This window comes from Vidua chalybeata, chromosome 5 (genome assembly GCF_026979565.1).
Source record: "Vidua chalybeata isolate OUT-0048 chromosome 5, bVidCha1 merged haplotype, whole genome shotgun sequence".
NCBI lineage: Eukaryota > Metazoa > Chordata > Aves > Passeriformes > Viduidae > Vidua > Vidua chalybeata.
In genome coordinates, this window is record NC_071534.1 from 60,954,845 (window position 1) to 60,973,605 (window position 18,761).

An 18,761-nucleotide genomic window follows, 5' to 3' on the forward strand; every position below is an offset into this window, starting at 1 on the left:
TCCACTTTACAGGCCAATAATCTTCAAAGGCACATGAAAGGTGTGTTTATATAACCCTCGTTCACAAAACTCAGGAATTAGAAGTGATTACAATGAAAGCCTGTGGTTTTCCTCATGGAAGACCATGGGACAAGATAGTAGCTTCCTCGACTTGCATTTAGCAACCTGTAAAATCCTCAGATTGCTGAAAGAGTTACTATGGGTTGCCACTACCTCCAAAGACAGAAATCCATGCAGGCTGTGTGCTGTGCAGCCGTGGGATGCCTCTGGGTCCCTGGCATCTCCCCATTCAAATGCAATATCTGGGTGAGCAGTGAGTACAAGAGAGCCAAATACTCACAAGGAAAATAGAAATTTTTTTTCTCTACTTTTACTCCTTCTTGTCATTGCAATTACCAATTCTATTTAAGATTACTGTTAGCACTCTACAGGGATTTGTATGGCTGCGACTGTGAGAAACTGTAATGGTTCTGAAGGCAAAGTAATACTTAGTAGTCCATTACAGCTCAAAGGACTTATCTCTTACACTGATAAGTGTCCTCCAAGGAAGCTTCACTGTATGCAAGACCTTCCCCAGGGAGATACCAGAATGCTGCCCGGGGCACAGCCAGCCAAGGTATGCACATGTGGACAGCTATTTTGTCTTAAAACTTATCCATGGATGAAGAATTACTCTTATAAGCTGTGTCACTGAACCAGACTGTCCAGAGAAGTGTCTTCTGAACTCCCAGGAATGAGGTGACCCTTTTCTTATTTTTATTAGCATTATTATGAGCTTGGCATGGAAGAGTGTTGTGGTCAATGAATGCCCAGATGGTGTTGCCAGCATGAAATGCCCTTCCAAAGGTCATAACAGTTCAAGATATTTTGTTATGATTTAATTAATGCAAATTGAAAATGCAAGCAGAGAAAATCATGTTCAATATGTTAAAAAATGACAGAAAAAATTTCATTGTGATCAATATTATTACAAGTAATGCCAGCTCCATTACAAAACTGATTAAATAATACTTAAAATGGAGTTAATAATCTGCAAAAGGGAGTTCTAAGTAAAAACAATTAAATAAAAAACTATTTGTAGGAAAGTATTTACCTTCTACAAGTTGCAAGTATCAGAAAACACAAACATTATCCATGTAAGATAAAAGTTCTCTACACGAAATGTGTGCAAGGGAATCAAGAAGTAAAGCTTTACCCATAAAAGCAGCATGCCTATGCCCAAATGCATCTATAAAACAACAATATGAAAGCTTGGTACATCTTACTGCAGCATAGTAAGGAATCAGGTAACCAATGAGGAATTCTGAAGAAGAGCTGCGTGGGGCAGTGAGAGCATCAAAGGTACCGCCTGTGACTGCAGGACTGGTGAATACACAACCCAACAAAATGGGATGGGGTGGGGTTCAGTTCAACATGAAGACACTGGAAGGCAGCAGCCTGTCTGCATACAGGTGTTTTCACAGGTGAATCACAGCTGTGTCCTCTAAGTGCCAAAGCAGAGCTGACATTCACAGTCAATGAAGTATAAAGGCAACTCGGCTCACCCTACATAAATATCTATATTTTGCAATCAAGTTGGTGGGTGTAGAGGAGATGGAAAGACAGATGATGGATGAATGCTAGGTGAAATCAAAGTTTTATTTATAGTTGTAGGCCTACTCATATTTGAAAACTAGGGGATAGGAGAAAGGAGGTTGACATAAAAAGAAAGAGAGTGTTAAGAGTGATAGAAACTATGGCTTGGGATGGATTATTAATGAAATGAGTGAACTTTTTAGAGGAAATAAGTGAAACTTTACATATTTGATCCCCAGAAATTTCAAGAGCTGTTTAATCCCCAAATTGTATACAGAAGAAATTGTTGATTTTTCTCCAGAATAAAAGTTCCCTAAAATGAATTAAAGAATTTGAAAAAATTAATTGCTACATTTCTTAATTAAAAATGAACTTTCTAAAACCTGTGATATTTCATGTCATTACAGCTGAGCTGCCTTTCAATATTAAACTATGTTTCTTACTGCCTTATGGGACTCGTCATTCTTTTCCATAATCTCTCCTGAAGAACAGACTCAGTTAGAAGACCACTCACATAACATACCTGTAATCATGCAAAGCCTGTGAATCTGCTATGTTATATGACTTTACAGAAATTTAGCAATGAGGGAATCTAGCTCACAGATGCAAAGGGGGCAGAACTACAACTTCTCTAGTACTCTACACATCATAATTGTTTAACCAATTTTGATGTGAAAAAAAAAAATTAAAAGTAGTATTTAAATTCAGAAAACAAAAAATATTTAACTTATATTTTCAGCAGGGAAGAAACAATTATTTCTATTAAGGTCAAGATTTTCTGGAGGAAATCAGAAATGTGTACAAAATTGCAGCTGTTATTGTAAAGCTATTTCTGCTTATTGCTATTATGAAACTCAGATTGGCACCATAAAAACAGAGCATAAGAGGCAGTTCTTGCTTCAAAGTCCTGCCATCTAAGTAGGTCTTATAGAGCAAAAGTCAATGTAATTTGCTGAAACTCACACAGAAATTCCACAACAGATACAAAAATAAAGATCATCACTTGAAATCATCTGACCTACAAAGCGATTTAGAGCAGTAGGTATCATTAAAGAAAAACAGAAGGAGTCCACAGCATGTAGGTGAAGAAAGCTTGACTTGGTAGAGCTTGTCAATCTCTTGGCAAAAACATGTGAAATTTTTTTAAGAGGAGGGATGTGCTGGAAGATTGATTCAGATTTTGTGAAAGGAAATGAGCAAGCTCTGGGATTTGCAGCTACAGAAGCCAGAGATAATGAAGAAATCATATTTTTCAAAGGAGCATTGAAGAGCAGAAAGTGGAAGAGAAGAAATGCCTGGAGCAGAGGGGGCCCTCAATATCACCAGCCCAGAACATCAGGACTCTGATATCGTGCTCTGCTTGGACATTGTCTGGTGTGGAAACTGTATGCTGGTGGCAGAATGAAGAAGGAGGATTTGTCAGGATTTGCACTGAAAGGAGAACACAAAAGTTGGGTTCTTCAAAATCAAAACCTGATAGCAGAATCTGGTCGATGATTAAGACATCCTAATGTATCTCAGAGAATCAATACAAGTTTCAGATGTGGCAAAATGAATGTCAATGAAAAGCAAGAGTCATACATGTAGTGATAAAGCATCAAGGTAGGTATAATTTCCTATCTAAACACTGATGTCTTTCTTAAATTTTGTTTCTCTGAGTAAGATATGCCAGAATAAATCACAAAGTGTAACAGAAAAGATGTTTGGCATAAAAAAATCTACGAAGCCATAGATGAAATTAATTCTTGAAGTTAGATTAAATTTAAACAAAAATTACAAATCCCTGTGTGCTATAACAAAGTCCCTTGTGTTGGACCCCTATGGCAAGGTACAGTCATTTTAAAGCATATAAGTGATTTTGAAGAACTTTTTCCTCTGCAGGTATTAGATTTAAAAAAAAAAAAGAATGACACTTTTGAAAAACAGAAGAACCTTAGAAAAGATAGAATATTGGAAGAACAATCATTGTAAGAATAGAAAATCTCTCCCTAAAGTCTTTTATGCATCACTCCAAGTACTTTGCATTAATGAGCTGAACAACCTTAAAAGAACAACATGACCCAGCATACTATAGTGATTCAGTAATCCAGTAGTCAAATAACTATAAAATAATGCTTTTTCTTTAATGCACTGATCTTAATTTTAAATTGTTTCAGACACTTAGGTATTTTTAAATCTCTCAGTGCTGTTCTGATCTCAGTATACAACATTTAACAGAAAAAGGAAAAAAAAAAAAAAACAACACATATTTACTCCAAGTAACTCTGTGCAATGTTACTCCACAGATATTGGCAGTTTTTTTCCCTGCTTTTTCCATTAGTATTATCTAAGGAGCAGGCTAAGATATAGGTTCATATAAGTAATGTGAGAGATTTAGAAAGCAAAGCTCCTGTGCACTTGTTTTGTTTCAGTATCAGACCTCTATTGTAATCACTGTAGAATTTAGTCTGGGAGTTTGTGTTGTCTGTGCTAGAATAAGCATCACAAAATCATTCAGACATGTAATTTCTGATGTCAGAAGAGAACGTCAGAATTGCTACTGAAATAAGGAAGTTATTTTTGGAGTATAGCAATCTTTCAAAAGAAAGCCATTTCCAAAAAAATCCAACCCAGGAACATTTTTTACCAAATCACTGACCCTGCAATTCATACAGCCAGTGACTCCTCAGTGATCTCCTAATCAGCCTTGAATTTCCTTTCTGTTAATAGCATTTACATTAACCAAATGAATGTATTTTGGAAAATTTAAAATAAATCAGATGTGGTACATGGAAACTTATGAATACATTTAAAATACTTAAAAATGCTTTGAATTAATGCATGTAGCATGCATGCATTTAATGCTCTGTATCTCACAACAATAAAATAAGTAGCAGTCTTTAGAGATCATAACATCTTAACTGACTAATTGAACTGACATGGAAATATAAAACAATGAAAAAAAAACCTTTACCAGAAACAGATCGATTACAACACATTCTTGCCTTGACTTTATTAAATGCTTTTAAATACTGATAAACTTTACCAGAGAAAAATTAGAAATTATACTGATATGATTTTTACTATTTCAAATCTCTGAATCTGTCAATATAATAATCTCTCCTGCAAAGCAGCTACAGCTCCTTTAAGCATCCTCAGCAGTATGTATGCTTTTAAATTTTAAAGCATTAGCAATGTAGTACCCCCCAAATCCAGCCTTGAACTCTGACAGACACTGATCTCTTTTCTCCCTCCCACACCCTGTTTTATCAGACACTATTTTGTTTAAATCGGCTATTAAATAGCATAGCACTGTACCTTTAAATACAAATCAAACAATATTCATATTCCCACGGTGCTGCTACTTTCCCTTATGCATTGAATCGCCTGTAGATTAAAAGCTCAGAATCTGAAAAGGATTCTGTTCTGCAGACCAAAGTTCTCTGTAGGAGATGAGGGAGAGGGTCAGTCCCGGAGTCACACACACAACAGGCAGAAAACACACTTGTGATCCTCAGCTTTGGATAGCATCAGAAAGGGGAATAAAAAGCAGAAACACATGGTACACTGAGAACTGGTATCACTTATGGCTTCTAACCAAAGCAGCAATTAAACACCTTTCATCATTCCCCCAAATGCCTGATTTTTGTAAGAACTGAAAGAGACACACACACACACAAAGGAAAATCCCCTCTGAGCAGCAAGGAAAACTTAATCACCTACCATTTTCTTTGCACTCTTCTGGAGGTTTAGCCTTTTTCGCAAGTCGTGGATCCAGCCATGATGTTGTCTTTGTGTTATGGCTGAAAAGAAAAGAGATCACTCTGAGCAGACACATACTGAAAGGAATCAAGTTTATTCCTTAAGAAAAAAGGGTTAGTCCAACAAAATTGCAATCGATACACTTAATTTGCTTACTGGTTCTAAGTAGCCCTGAAGGAGGTGTAAGAGTAATTGTGCAAGGCAGTTGTAAATTTGGCAACCTCAGCTCCCTGTCCTCAAAGCAGCTATTTTTATTAAAATCAACTAGAATGTTGCCAAGTTAACCTCATTGAAAATGCAGAACTCATCCAGAGCAAAAGGAATTTATTACAAATACAGTGTTCTCCCGTTGATCGAGTGCAGGCGACAGGATTTTGTACCATTCTCACAGTCTTCGGATAGAATTATTTTCATCTTAAACCTGTCCTTTTCATAAGTACAGGTTTGTTATTTCTCTCCAGCAGCAGTGACAAGGCATAGCAAAAGTGATGCAAATTACAGCCTGCTCCTGCAAAGTCTACATTTCCGGACAGGGTGATTAATGATACTTTGTTTAACAAACCTTTATCTCTCCATATATAATCCTTCTGTAGAGATAAAATAGATATGCACAAGCTGAATGAATCATGTGGCTCCTTTCTATACTCAGAATAGATCTTTGAGAAATCAGCCATCAAAGAGTACTGAACTGGCAAAAACTGTTTTCTGGGAGATTATTTTGCCAAATGAATTGATACTTAGCACAGCTAATGAGACTTAAAGCCAGATCCTTTCAATGTATACCTTACCCATAAGCAATTAAATTTGGAGCCAAATATTGTAAATATATTAAAGAAGACTATAAACCAGAAAATTATGTGATCATTACCCCTTGATTTTTGAGATGCCTTTCCTACAATACCATCATTCAGAGACACTTCTAAGCCGTGTTTTATTTATCTGAGACATCCTAGGAGGAAGCTCATTCCATAGAATACTGAATTATTTTGTTTATTATTTGCTGTGTCATTTTAAAGTGTGCTTACGACTTCTCTTATAAACATTGGTATAAGGTGTATAAAAACAGGGGACCTGGTGAAAAAATGGATTAGGATGTAATTGTTTGAGTTTGTTAGTTCCTGATACAGTCCATGTGATCCCAACACCACTGGTTCCCCTAGGGAAAAAATAAATAAATAGAACCAATTCCTTCTCCCACCTTGTCTTCTGTGGCAGATAAATTTTTCGCTGCCTCAATTTCTCTCTCTCTCAAAACAGCGACAGTGCCTACTTCTCAGCATAACTGTCACCATGTTAAAGCTTCCTCCACATTTTGAATGGGAAAGAAGGTACAGCAGAGTTATGTATGGATAAAATGGCAACTAAAAAGAAAATTGAGGCATTTAAATTATTTTCTCTTAAAAGCATTATCTAGTCTAGAACACCATTCATGACAGGTGAAGATGATAAACAAACCCTTCCCTTTGAAAGCTGAGCTATATTTGCAGAGTATGAAGAATGATGAGCCAAAGGTAAGATGAATTTGAAATTATGCCAGCAGCCTGTGCTTGATTGCAACTGTAACTAAGACACTTTCTCGGAAGCTCTGGCTGCCTGTGGTCTCCTGTAGGGTGCATTTTTATGCTGCAGTCACAGCCCAGCCACAGCTTGTGCAGACATACTTGAGCTAGCTTTAAGTTAACTGGGGGAGATGCTCCAGCAGTGTCAGCGCTGCAGGATGGAGCTCAGCGTGGGTTCATCACCCCAGCATCCATCCACTGAGCTCCTTGGGTGTATCCAGCAGCACATGCTGAGCTCCACACCACCAAGGATACCCTGCTAGCAGTGCCAGAGCTCAGAGCAAGCTTGGACATTTTTGTGGGAGCTACAGTTGCATCTCTGGAGTGTGGGCATGTCTGGATAACAGCACTCTCTCCCAGATCTTAATTCTGAATTATTTTAGGGCCCCCCACTGACTGCAGGGACTAAATTAGGATCACAGATAGTTTCCTAGGACTTTAAAAGAGCAATGTACATGATTACTACTACCAACGTTTGCTGTGGTATAGAGCAAATCTCAAAGCATTTTACAAAGGAAATAACAATAACCTGGTTATAATAATATTCCTGGTTTAGAGGCAAGAAAATGGAGTCACAGAGTCATGAAATTACTGTCCAGAGCCACCAAACAAGCCAGTGACAGCAGCAACACTAAAAGCCAGCTCTGTTGCAAGTCAACTGGCCAATGTCCACCCATCAGACTAGGCAGGCTCACCAGCCCTGAAAACATCCCTATAATATTTTTAGAAAGAGTTTTCAAGTATCTGCAAAGACAGGTGCCAAGCTGGAAACAAGCCCAATTCAATACCGATATTTAAAAATGTGAATTAGTTGAATTACAACCTTCAAGGCTTTAGTTGAAACTGAGAACAGAAAGCAGTTACTCTTCCCTTTCGCATAAATGAGGCTTCCACAAACCCAGCAGGACTGATGTCCCAGTTTTGTGCAAGATGGTCACTTTAAATAAAACCATAAAAAAACTAAAAAATCAACAGCTCTTCCAACAGAAGGGTGATCCTTCAGTCTGCAGTGAAATTTCATAGAATGGAGATGATATTTCATTTAGATCAGCTCTTAGAGCACTCAATATCCTCTTCTAGGTGATATATGTCAAACCTGTTCAGCTACTTAGAAAAAGCAAAACTCATCCACAAGAACTTTTGTCTATAACAAATAATTGCAGGAGCAAAGAACCTTTTGAAATTCATCCCTCTTTTCCTTGCTGTGCCTTTTCTCTTGCCCTGCCTCTCCACTTTATAATATGTACTAAACATACAATGCAGTGGGACTAAACAACTCTAGCAATGGGACTTCAAAGGCTTCTAGACAAGTACTCTAGTGGGTAAAAAATCCTTTCCTGCTCTGAAAGCAGGACTTGAAAGAAGGCATAATCAACCCCACCTGACTTCTAACACCTCCACAGTACCATCAATGTCCTCCTATGCTCTTCCTAGTGTGGCTTGCTTGGATCATCTTAGCAACCAGGTCCACAGCACACAAACACTCCTTCAAGGAGGACAGACATGACACATTGGTCTCAGTTAAGAGGGAAGTAAGTAGTCCTGGAGTACAGCATTGTGGTTTTTATACATCTCTACTTCTGTCCTGCATAGGAAGTTTACTTGGTAGGGTATTCTTCCAGTCTTCCTTGTGTCAGCTATTCCCTTGTCAGCTCTGCAAAGGACTAGAATGTGTAAAAACTAAAGGGAGACAACCTTTATCTTCTAAACTGTTTTTAATAAAATTTAAAGGAAGCTTTAACAGGAAAGCTTCAACTATGGGAGAAGAGACAGAAGGAACAATAAATTCATCAAATTAACATTAATGGCAAAAGTAACATTAACACATATCTGCCGCATAGGCTATGCACACTGAATGCTTAAGCACTAAAAAAACCTTGTAGGGGGCATAACATGCCTACCTTATGACTAGGTATAATCATGTGTGTCCACTTGGGAAGTCTTATAGACAGACCAGAAGAAAAAGGGGCTGGGGATTTAAAGATTAGTTATGAATGAACAACAGATGAATTGCAGCAGCAGTCGTCTCAAACAGGCATTTGTAGTTGTCAGTGATGGAACAAGAATGAAGTGATGCAACAAAAGCATCCAGAAATACTGCTGTGGCTCCAGCAACATCTTACACTGACCAATGCTTCATTACTTGGCAATAACTATACCTTATCATTAAAAACATATCTAGAAAGCCCATAATTTCAATGATTTTGATTACTAGTTAGGACTATTGAGATAAGTGCTGGCAAATCAACAATGCATGTCTTAGAATCTCTCTAAAAATCAACAGTAAAATCCTAATTTTTGAAATTTGAAAGCAAAGTTTCCTTTACAAACAGATCCCTTTGGTCTTGCTTCAAGCAAGTAAAGTATGGAAAGATCATAACTTTTTAAAATTCATCCAAATTTGTTCTCTATGTACAAAAGAGAAACTACATATAGGCCGGAAGTGTATTGCAGTTGTTTTGTTTTTTTTTTTAAGGTCATTCAGTAAAGCAGTGGAGCTTGATATTTTAGCCAAAAGTCAATAAAGTAATTATTGCTAAACTAACTTAAATCCTCTCTCTTTGCCAAGTATTTGCACCTAGCAGTTTATTATAATCAGAGTCATTTGGTATTAGTTGCACACAATTTTAAATATATGTGAAAAAAATGTTCTTCGACTGGGTGAAGAGCGAAACAAAGAGTGAAAGAAAGCACAGAATACTTCCCCAAAGCCTTGACTCATGTTCTTCTCTAGATTTTCTTTGTAGGTCTGCTTTTAAGACTTCACAGAGACTGTTTAAATGCCTCTGTTCCTTGTTAATAGCTCTGGAGCTGGGTACCAGGACCAGAGGCTTTCTGGGAATCTCCCTGGGTACTACTCAATATCTTTAGGAAGTAAAAACCACTAGGAGTGTGGCTTTTCTTATCTAACGAAGTGTTATCTTTTTAGTATAATTATTTGTTAGACAGCATATGATTTTACTTAAGATTTGAATATAATGGATTTGTGTTAAAAAACTGTCAGTTTAAAGCACTTGGACAGAAAAAGCTTCTTGTACTAACAAAGCCTGTGGGCAATCTCTTGAAACATTTTTGAAGGAAATACAGAAACTAGTTACTGACAGGAATAGCCTTAATGTCTTTTAAAAGCACTGCAAACCTAGTCTAAATTGTGCATCTTACAAGGTAGGTAACTTGCATGTTATTGTGGAAAGCATTTCAAAATGGGCATTGTTTCAGTGTGTTTGGGGGCAGCACATATGGGTTTGTTTGGGTTTTTATTGTGAGCACATTACATTTAAACTCGTCCTTGATCTAACAACTTGAGCAAAGGGGAGCATACGAGAAGAATACCACAATGCTCTGTAATGTCCTAATTTCAGCAATGCTAACTCCTCCTAACTCCTCCCTCCTTTTCTTTATGCTGTAGCATTGCTTATCAGCAGAGATTTTCAAGAGGCACAATAATGATTTTCAAGTAATTTTTGTGTGGAGGGACACGGATAGGAAACCAGCAATTCTGCAACCCATGCATTGTGGGATGCTGCCTAAACTCCTTGCACATATGTAGGAACAGAAACAAAAGGAAGTTGTCCTCTGGCAGTGGTTTGCATGGCAGCAGCTGTGACTGCCAGCTTGCCTTGCATTTCACGATGTGCTCAGAGTTCATGGTCCTTAAGAGACCCAGGTTTGGGAGTTCCTATCCTGTGAATCTTAGATGGCCTTGGGCAGTAGATAAGCACTTACGCGCTCAGCCTAGAGACAGTGGCGCTGCCTCTAGGCATTCACAGGAGAAGAAGATGCTTATGCATGACTTTTTGGGGAACATTTAAATGCCTAAAGTCTTCTACGGTAATTTCTGTTGTTGAAGTAATTATCTTTGACTGAAGCAGTTTAATTTCTGACAAAGAATGGGCTTCATCACATGTGACTACAAAAATTATATAGCTAATTGTGTAGGATTCATCTCTCTTCAAGGGAGAGACACCTATACACAATAATTTATCTTACCTATCATCCAGAAGAACCACCAACCATATGCTCTTAAGTGACATAATTCTGGTCATATCATCTCTCCAATGGCCTCTGGCTGTCACTCCAGAAGGGTCCTGGTTTTGACAAGTTCTGTGTCATATCTGTCATTATAATGGAGATATCTTGGGCTGTTACTGTGCCTCTACAATGGTGCTTTGCCTTGGATCAAGAGGTCGCTTTTCCAATGAATCTCTCTGTCAGTTATCTTCTTTTTCACACTAAGTGTTCTCCACTCTTGTAAGCTTTTCACTTGAATTTAAACCAAAAGATGCACAGCAGGAGCTCACCTACTGTGCTACATTCATAGGCATGCAGCCTGTGGCACCTGAAAAGATCTAGAAGCTGTGGCTGCTGGGTCATCAGCACCAAGAGTTTCACTCTGCAGTCTTCTGATATTGCTAATTTAGATACAGAAATGGTTTAGATCAGAAGGAACTCAGACTGGTTTTAACTCAAATCTGGTCTCATGGATGGAGTTCAGGGTCCAGAGGCTGTAGAAAACGAAATGAACTCCCAGAGATCAACTTTCTTTTCCATTTAATCTGAAAGGAATCCAGTGTGGGTACACTGAAATGTGAGCCAAATCATAGTGTGTGAAAACAACCAGAAGATTTCCTTCAAAAGTGTACTCCTGACACAAATTACATACTACTGCAGACATAGTTTTGGATATCTGGAGACATATTTACTAGTAGAAGCAGCTGTATTTTGGCAAATTAATTCTGCCCTTATATATGGACAGGATGAATCAGCCTCTGGAGGTAATTATCTCTCTCCATTGACCACAGAAGGAGTCTTGGCAACTGGTTTATGTTAGATATCTAATGCTATATGGCAAGCCAGGTGAGCAGATTCTTCTAGTTCAATAAATACAAAGGAGAAAAGTTATAACAACACTACAAATATCGGAGGAAATGTGCTGGATGATTAATTCTGCAGAGCACAGCAGTAGAGACCTTTGGGGGAAAGACTAGAAATAAGAAAGTAAGGAAATCACAAGAGGAGTTAAGCTGGCAGTTTGACCTGGATGTCAGCACAGATAAAAACAGCAAGTGAGAGCAAGGGACAGCACACCACTAGTACAGACTGATAATGTCTTTATAACATCAATAGACAAGAGGAGGAAAAAAAAAAGAACTCAGCATTCCACAAATCCTTTCCAGTTCTACCTTCTTCATGTTCCTAATTAACTTGTCATGAGGCAGGGAAGTGGTCTCAGGAGAAAAGATCCCTCTTGGTTTCTTTCAGCTGCCTGTCCTGCTGCATGTCATGTTGAAGTCCAAAGTGCATTCGAAATCTGATTTGTTATGCTGACCAAAACTGACAGATCCAATCCAACATATAAACAAAGATAACCAAGTACATACAATTATAATGATATTCACAAGACCCCTGATGGATCAGAATTGTCTATACAATGTATCATACTGATACAAGATGGCTTGTTTCCCAAAGAAAAATCCCATCAGAAGTGAATTTTATAACAGTATATGGAAAAAAAAATTCCTTCATCCTAATTGCTATTTAATTCAAGTAGCAGAAATATCCAGACAACCAAAACATTTGAGTACTATAGACTGATACTCTGATGATGTAACATACTCACAGAAGTGCTGAACTAATTTATGAAAGTTCCCGTAGTTACTACAGGTTATAAAAGTAATCTTGAGCAGGTAGAAGGGTATACTTCTACCCAGTACTTTTATTATCTTCTAGTATAAAATAAAATAATGATGTATCCAGGCTTAACTAAAATATTCTGCTTTGTGAAGGTGAACTGATGGATCAATCAGGAACAACTAAATGTATCATGGTTCTTCAGGTAAACAAGATGTTGTGATAAATGTTATTCCCGCAGTCAAAAAACTTTCCTGCCTTAAAAACTACTATGAAGAAAAACAGATCCCAGTGAAGTCCATAGCAATATTCTGGTAGCTGTACTCTTCAGATATCACCTGAAATTGCACCAGCTGTATTAAAAAACTTAATGGCTGTTTTTTTACAGTGAAAAGGAGAGTCCTTGGCAAAGGACTATTTTGTAGCTGTTTTTCAGTCTTTTATTATACTTTCATAAAGAAAAAAAAAATTAGCAACTAGAAAAGATATTGCAACGGGTCCAAAAAGCAATTCTGACTATGCTGTTTTAAGAAGCAGGTGTTGAGTAGTAAGAGACCAAATGTCTGCAAGATGTACTGGAAAGTGGTTTGTTAAACCTTGTGTGGCCACATTCTCCTAAAATTCATCAACACAAGTAAAAAAAAAATCCTTTAAAGATGTTCTATTGTGGTTTGCATTTAGTCTAGACTTTTCTACACTAAGAAAACAATTAATGTAGCATAAGCAAAGGAAACCATAAATGCTTTAGAACAGTATAGAGTCAAATAGCTTTAGGTTTCATCTCCTACTGTCCCTGCAGCCCTTTCAGAGTTCTGCTGTCCATGTGTGGAGAGAAGGCTGGAGAGAGAGAAAACCAATTCTGCCTTTTATAAAAGAGTGCTAAATTGTGTAGCCAACTGTACAAGACAGTCTATGATGTAATAATGGTTGAAGCTGGATAGCTGGGTGAGGGCCACATTTCAGGCTGACTGCGCATGATAGCACATGCACCTCGAATCCTGGTCCTTTCTTATTTGCTTCGGCATTGCACTGGACCAACACAGCAAACACTGATTGCTTGGGATCTAACAACCAGATCTGCTGACTTTGTGGGGACAACACAAATTTGGGTCCCTAGTATGTGGTTTGAGAGTTGCTGGCAGGGTAAGGTCTGGAGGCTATGGGGAATCACAGCCTTTCCTTAGCCCTGGAAGAGGGAAAAGCTAAAATTCAGTGACGACTATGATTTCTTTAAGTATGCCAAAATATGCCACACTTATCAGCCATACTTAAAGCATGAAAGAAGGAGCAAAACTGGAGCATTTTTGATGGCATTACAATTTATATACAGTCTGTTAATTATTGCATGTTCTCATTAGCATATGTTCTGAGTGAAACCAAATGTAAGAGATGGAGTCCTATTTGTGTAGTGTGTGCCTGTATTTGAAAATTCAGATTCATATGTAAGGGAGGCTGGAAACAGCCCAAGAAATGTACTTAAGTAGCTCTTCCTGAAAAACACTGGTAAGTATTATGTTGCAAGAAGAGATGCTCATGTTCTGTCTGTGAATGCTAAAATAGGTAAACATAAGGTCATGCACCTGTGTCAAAAAGGGAACAAAAGAAAGAAACAGACCAAGTCATGCTCTAAAATACAACCATCCTCTGAATCATTCAGTGAATCTGGTAAATGATATTTTTTTTTGTCTTTGTAGTCCTTGAGGCAGAGGAAGTTCCCTCCACCAGCTTTACAAAAAGTTAACTGAACCATTAATGATTAACAAATAAATAATCCTGTCTATAGACAATTATCTTTCCCTTATGAAGTCACTTCCTCTCTCACTGTAAATCTGCCACATTATTCTGATAGCAGTTTTGATAAGTGAGATCACATCTGAGTTTTAGAGGTTAGTTTGAGGTGAATGAATGAAAGAAAATGCTGTCATGAAATCTAAGACCTTTGGGTATACCTGTGACAACCTGGAACTTGAGATAGTTTGCTGCTGGAAGGCTTTAGCGTTTAAAGGCACAATTCACATGAGCCTCAAATAAAGCAATAAAAGATGCTGCCTAGTGTGGCTTTTTTTCCCCCACTCATTGTGATGTACACTTTAAAAATGTTTGTTTTTCATCTATTATTTAATAATCTAGTACAATCTTTACTACTGTTCAGGGAGATGTTGTTAGACAAATAGGTTTTTGTTGTCTTTTTATCTTTCCGTTTTTTTGTGAAAGCAAATGGAGTCTCTTCATGCCATTAACCAAAGTGACTTGTAAACAAAGAGGCAATTTAACAGCATCCCCACAGCATTACATTCCTACTTAACCCTGCAAAGACTGTGCAATGTGAAAACTCAAATGATCAGAGAGTTGCTCCTTTTCTAGTAAATAATCTAGTATTTTTACAGATGTGTAATTGCACTTTTTTGCAAATACATTGTTCAAGAATATAATCCCAAAAGCAAGAAGCCCTTACAACAGCCCTTCTATCCAGTCTGCACCTCTGATTAATTTCTTTCCTTTACATAACATTCATTTAGTGGAAGTGAATGATGAGCATTGTCAGAACTGCAGTGTAAACCAGAGCATTTCAAGGAAAGGAAGCAAGCTGTAACATTAAAGGAATTTGAGGAGTGCAATGGCTGCTCTGTAGAGCATCAGGGCTATTTGCATTCACTGTATTTGTTACAAAATATATATTTATTTTCTATTAAATTACCTCCTCCAGTATTTACTACTCTCACAGTTTGTTGTGTTAGCGATCTACCCATCATCCCTTCCCCTGTCCCCCAAATGTACCACAGGTTTTTGTTACAAGTAAAATAAAAGTGCCATATAATTCATATGCTTTCTGTCAGATCATTCAATATGTGTGGAAAAATTAAATTTGGGAGTAAAGTAAGAAGGAAACAAGGGTTTCCACTAGCCCTGAGGTCATCCCAGCTCTTCTCTGCTTGCTTGGACAAAGTTATTATAATTATTCTTTTTCTGGAATAAGCATATTTTTGCCCTTTTCAGCAAACACACTTATGTTTTAATAGTTACTGCTATTTTCAGCCTTGTATATGCCAGAAGCTATAGTTGGTCATGCCAGTATTCATTAAAAAGTCACATGCACAAACTTTATTCTTAACATTTGTTTACACTTCATGTGATAGTCACAACATTTTAAATTAAATACAGGATTTAAAGCATAATTGACACCACCAAATGTTATTTTTACCTACTAATAACCAGAATAACAGATAATGCTCCAAACTGGAACAGTTCCTTAAAGCAAACACAAAGGCTCCTTCTACCTCTGTAGTACAGTTCTATTAATGAAAATGTTGGTTTTTCAATTTTCTTTTTTTCTTTTCAGGAACACAATGTTATACCAACTCAGAAACTTGCTGTGTTTTTACCTTGGTAATGTACAATAACCATAGAATCATAGAATGTACTGAGTCGGAAGGGATCCATCATGATCATCAAGTCCAACTCCTGGCCCTGTGCAGGACACTCCAATCACACCATGTGCTCAAGAGTATTGTCCAAATCCTTTTAATTCTGTCAGGCCAGGTGATGTGAGCACTTTCCTGGGGAGCCTGTTCCAGTGCCCAATCACCCTCTGTGGTGAAAAACCTTTTCCTGATATCCAGTTTGATTGTCCCTGACTCAGGCCATTTCCTTGAATCCTGTCCCTGGTGACAAGAATGAAATCAGTGTCTACCCCTCCTCTTCCCCTTATGAGGAAGCTGCAGACTCACTGTGTTCTTCCCCAGGCTGAACAAAATAAGTGGCCTCAGCTGCACTTCATAAGGCTTCCCCTCCAGACCCTTCACCATTCTTGTGGCCCTCCTATGAAAGCTGTCTAACAGCTTAATGAGAGCACATAAAGCATAAAGAACTTTCATATCCATTACTTCAATGAGTTTACTAATTAATAACAGGTATCTATAGGGAAAAGTTTCTACACTTTTAAGCACTTATAGTCCGCTTATTTATTTTACTATTTCTATATACAGCATGGTCTCCCTCTACTGTTCATTAGCTAGTTTTTAGTCCATTCATTTTCTTTTCCTTTAACTGGGAAAAAGCTTCACGCTCTCCACCTCTGTCCACATAAGGAAGGACTAAACCAATGATTGTGTTACTTTCCCAGCAGAAAGCACCAGAAGAGCAGAAAGGCCTTGCTTTTAACAGAAGAAACAAAAGCTTTAATTCCTACCATCAAAGGAAGCAGACCAGTTACCTATCTTAAAACCCAGCAGGCTTCCATCTAAATCACTAATGCAGGCATTGCCACCAGCCCTCAGGAGCCCTGACAGGCAGAACATTCCTGCTGTTTTAATGAGGAGGAGTACAATGCTCCACTTCACCATACAAACCCTTTTCCCACCCAGTTAAATACAATACAGCTATTAAAAATAGAAGAAATAAGACTTACTCAATAAAGTAGACTTCCCCCTTTTCTGTATAAGCCATTTCCCAGTTATCAGGCAATGGGCCCAAGTCATCATTCTCTTCAGGTTTAGTCTGTTTTGTTACATCCATATCCTCCTTTGCTTCTTCAGGCTGACCATATCCTGGTGCAGGACAAGGCTGGGTGGTAGATGCCTCACCCGAGGCAGCTGTACTCTTGTCTTCATGTTCACTTGATTCTACAAGAGAAGAAAAATTACAGTTTTGGATATCCAAGTTAATGGTGAAGAATTTACCGGGTGCAAGTCTCTGTAAACTGCAAGTCTTGAAATAAAGAGAAAAATTCTGTTTGGTTTACACAAAGGTTCCTCTGATGATGCATTTTCTTTCGAACACAATAAAAGAAAATAAAGGAATAAAACCAAACTGAAACAAGAGACTAATAAAGAGTTCTGGCTCATTCTGTCCCAGGAGTCCTTCCAGACTAGCAGTAAGCTCTGAGCAGAAGGCAGCTTCATATCCAGCAGCTCTACTGTCTCATGTCTTAACTTTTCAAACTATACTCATAAACACATAGATATACACATAAAAAAACTGCCCCACTGTTTGACTACAGACTACAGATCATTTTCATGTAAAAATGTATGTGCACTAGTTGCTTTATGTGTATCCATATATCAAATAAACCAATGACATCCATCAACTCACAGCAATATATTAACCATATAGAAAGTGGTTGTGATTTCATTGTTGATACGACCTGTAGGAAGCTTAGTTTCCCACAGCCAATATCAAATGCTTCAACATGTCAACACTGTAGTCTACAGGAACGTTCAAGAAGATGACATTTTATTCAATATGATCTAACAGTGCACCCAGAGCAAGGAACTAGGCAGATACCCATGTGAAACATGCAGGAAGGTGAAAGACAGCTTGGGTGAAATGTTCTAATTAGTGATGCTTATAACAGCAAGAAAGAAGAGCAACAAAAAATTAACAAAAAGCTGTTTATAAAGGCCCCTAGATTTTAATTAGCCCACGGAATCAATAAGTGTGCTATTATGGCAAGCAATGGTAAGAGATAAAAAGTTTAGGAGAACTAGTAAAGGTTGAATAAGCAATGCTCAGAATGCAAGTACAAATTTCTAATGAAAAAGAAAAATAGTAAGTATAATCAAAGATAAATTTAATTAAGTAGTGTATTTGCAATGAGCTGCTACTTGAGACAGAATTGTACAAAAGGTGAAAACTAGATTAAATTGTTAAGGATGAACACTGAAAAATAACATGGGCATCTAACTGTAAAACAGTCAGTCAAGAAAGTGGGATAGGGTCAGGACATTAGGGCTAACAAGAAAACTTTCTGTAGGTGCAATATAATAATAATACTATCAAAAGCAGATTCTTTCTACTACGTGGGAAAGAAGGAAAGCTAATAGTTTATGACGCATAAAAACCCCAAGGCAATTAGTGCTCTTTTTGCCTCAGCCAATACTACTAACAAAAAATCACCTGTGATTAAATGACTAACATAATTAATATCAGCAATAGGGCTAAAGAAGGTGGAGTGGGCAGAGAACAAGTCAGGTGAAACTTAGATGACCCAGCTGCTCTCAGCTGGCAGAGCTGGATGAAATGGAACCTAGGGTACCCAGAGAACCACATAACAAGACTCACGGCCAGTAATGGCAACACCTTCCAGACTTCATGGGGAAAAGAAACTTGGAAAGGACAAACACAACCCTGGTTTCAGCAAAGTATATATGATTTAGGTTTTAGATAGTTTTATATTCTTAATTACTGAGTACTGAGGCCATTTTGTCTTTTTGTAAAAAAAAGGAGGAGGAAGACCCATGAAACTGTAACTGCACA

General features: G+C 37.7%; 1 protein-coding gene across 1 annotated transcript in view; it reads right to left on the minus strand.

The window, feature by feature from the left end:
* Positions 1-18,761, minus strand: part of MAGI2 (membrane associated guanylate kinase, WW and PDZ domain containing 2) — a 700,150-nt gene that overhangs the window by 216,551 nt on the left and 464,838 nt on the right. The window contains exons 5-6 of the mRNA XM_053942436.1: positions 16,915-17,128; positions 5,278-5,357 (exon numbers count right to left, since the gene is read on the minus strand). Of these exons, the coding sequence (XP_053798411.1) occupies positions 5,278-5,357; positions 16,915-17,128 (294 nt within the window). The remainder of the gene's footprint in view (positions 1-5,277; positions 5,358-16,914; positions 17,129-18,761) is intronic.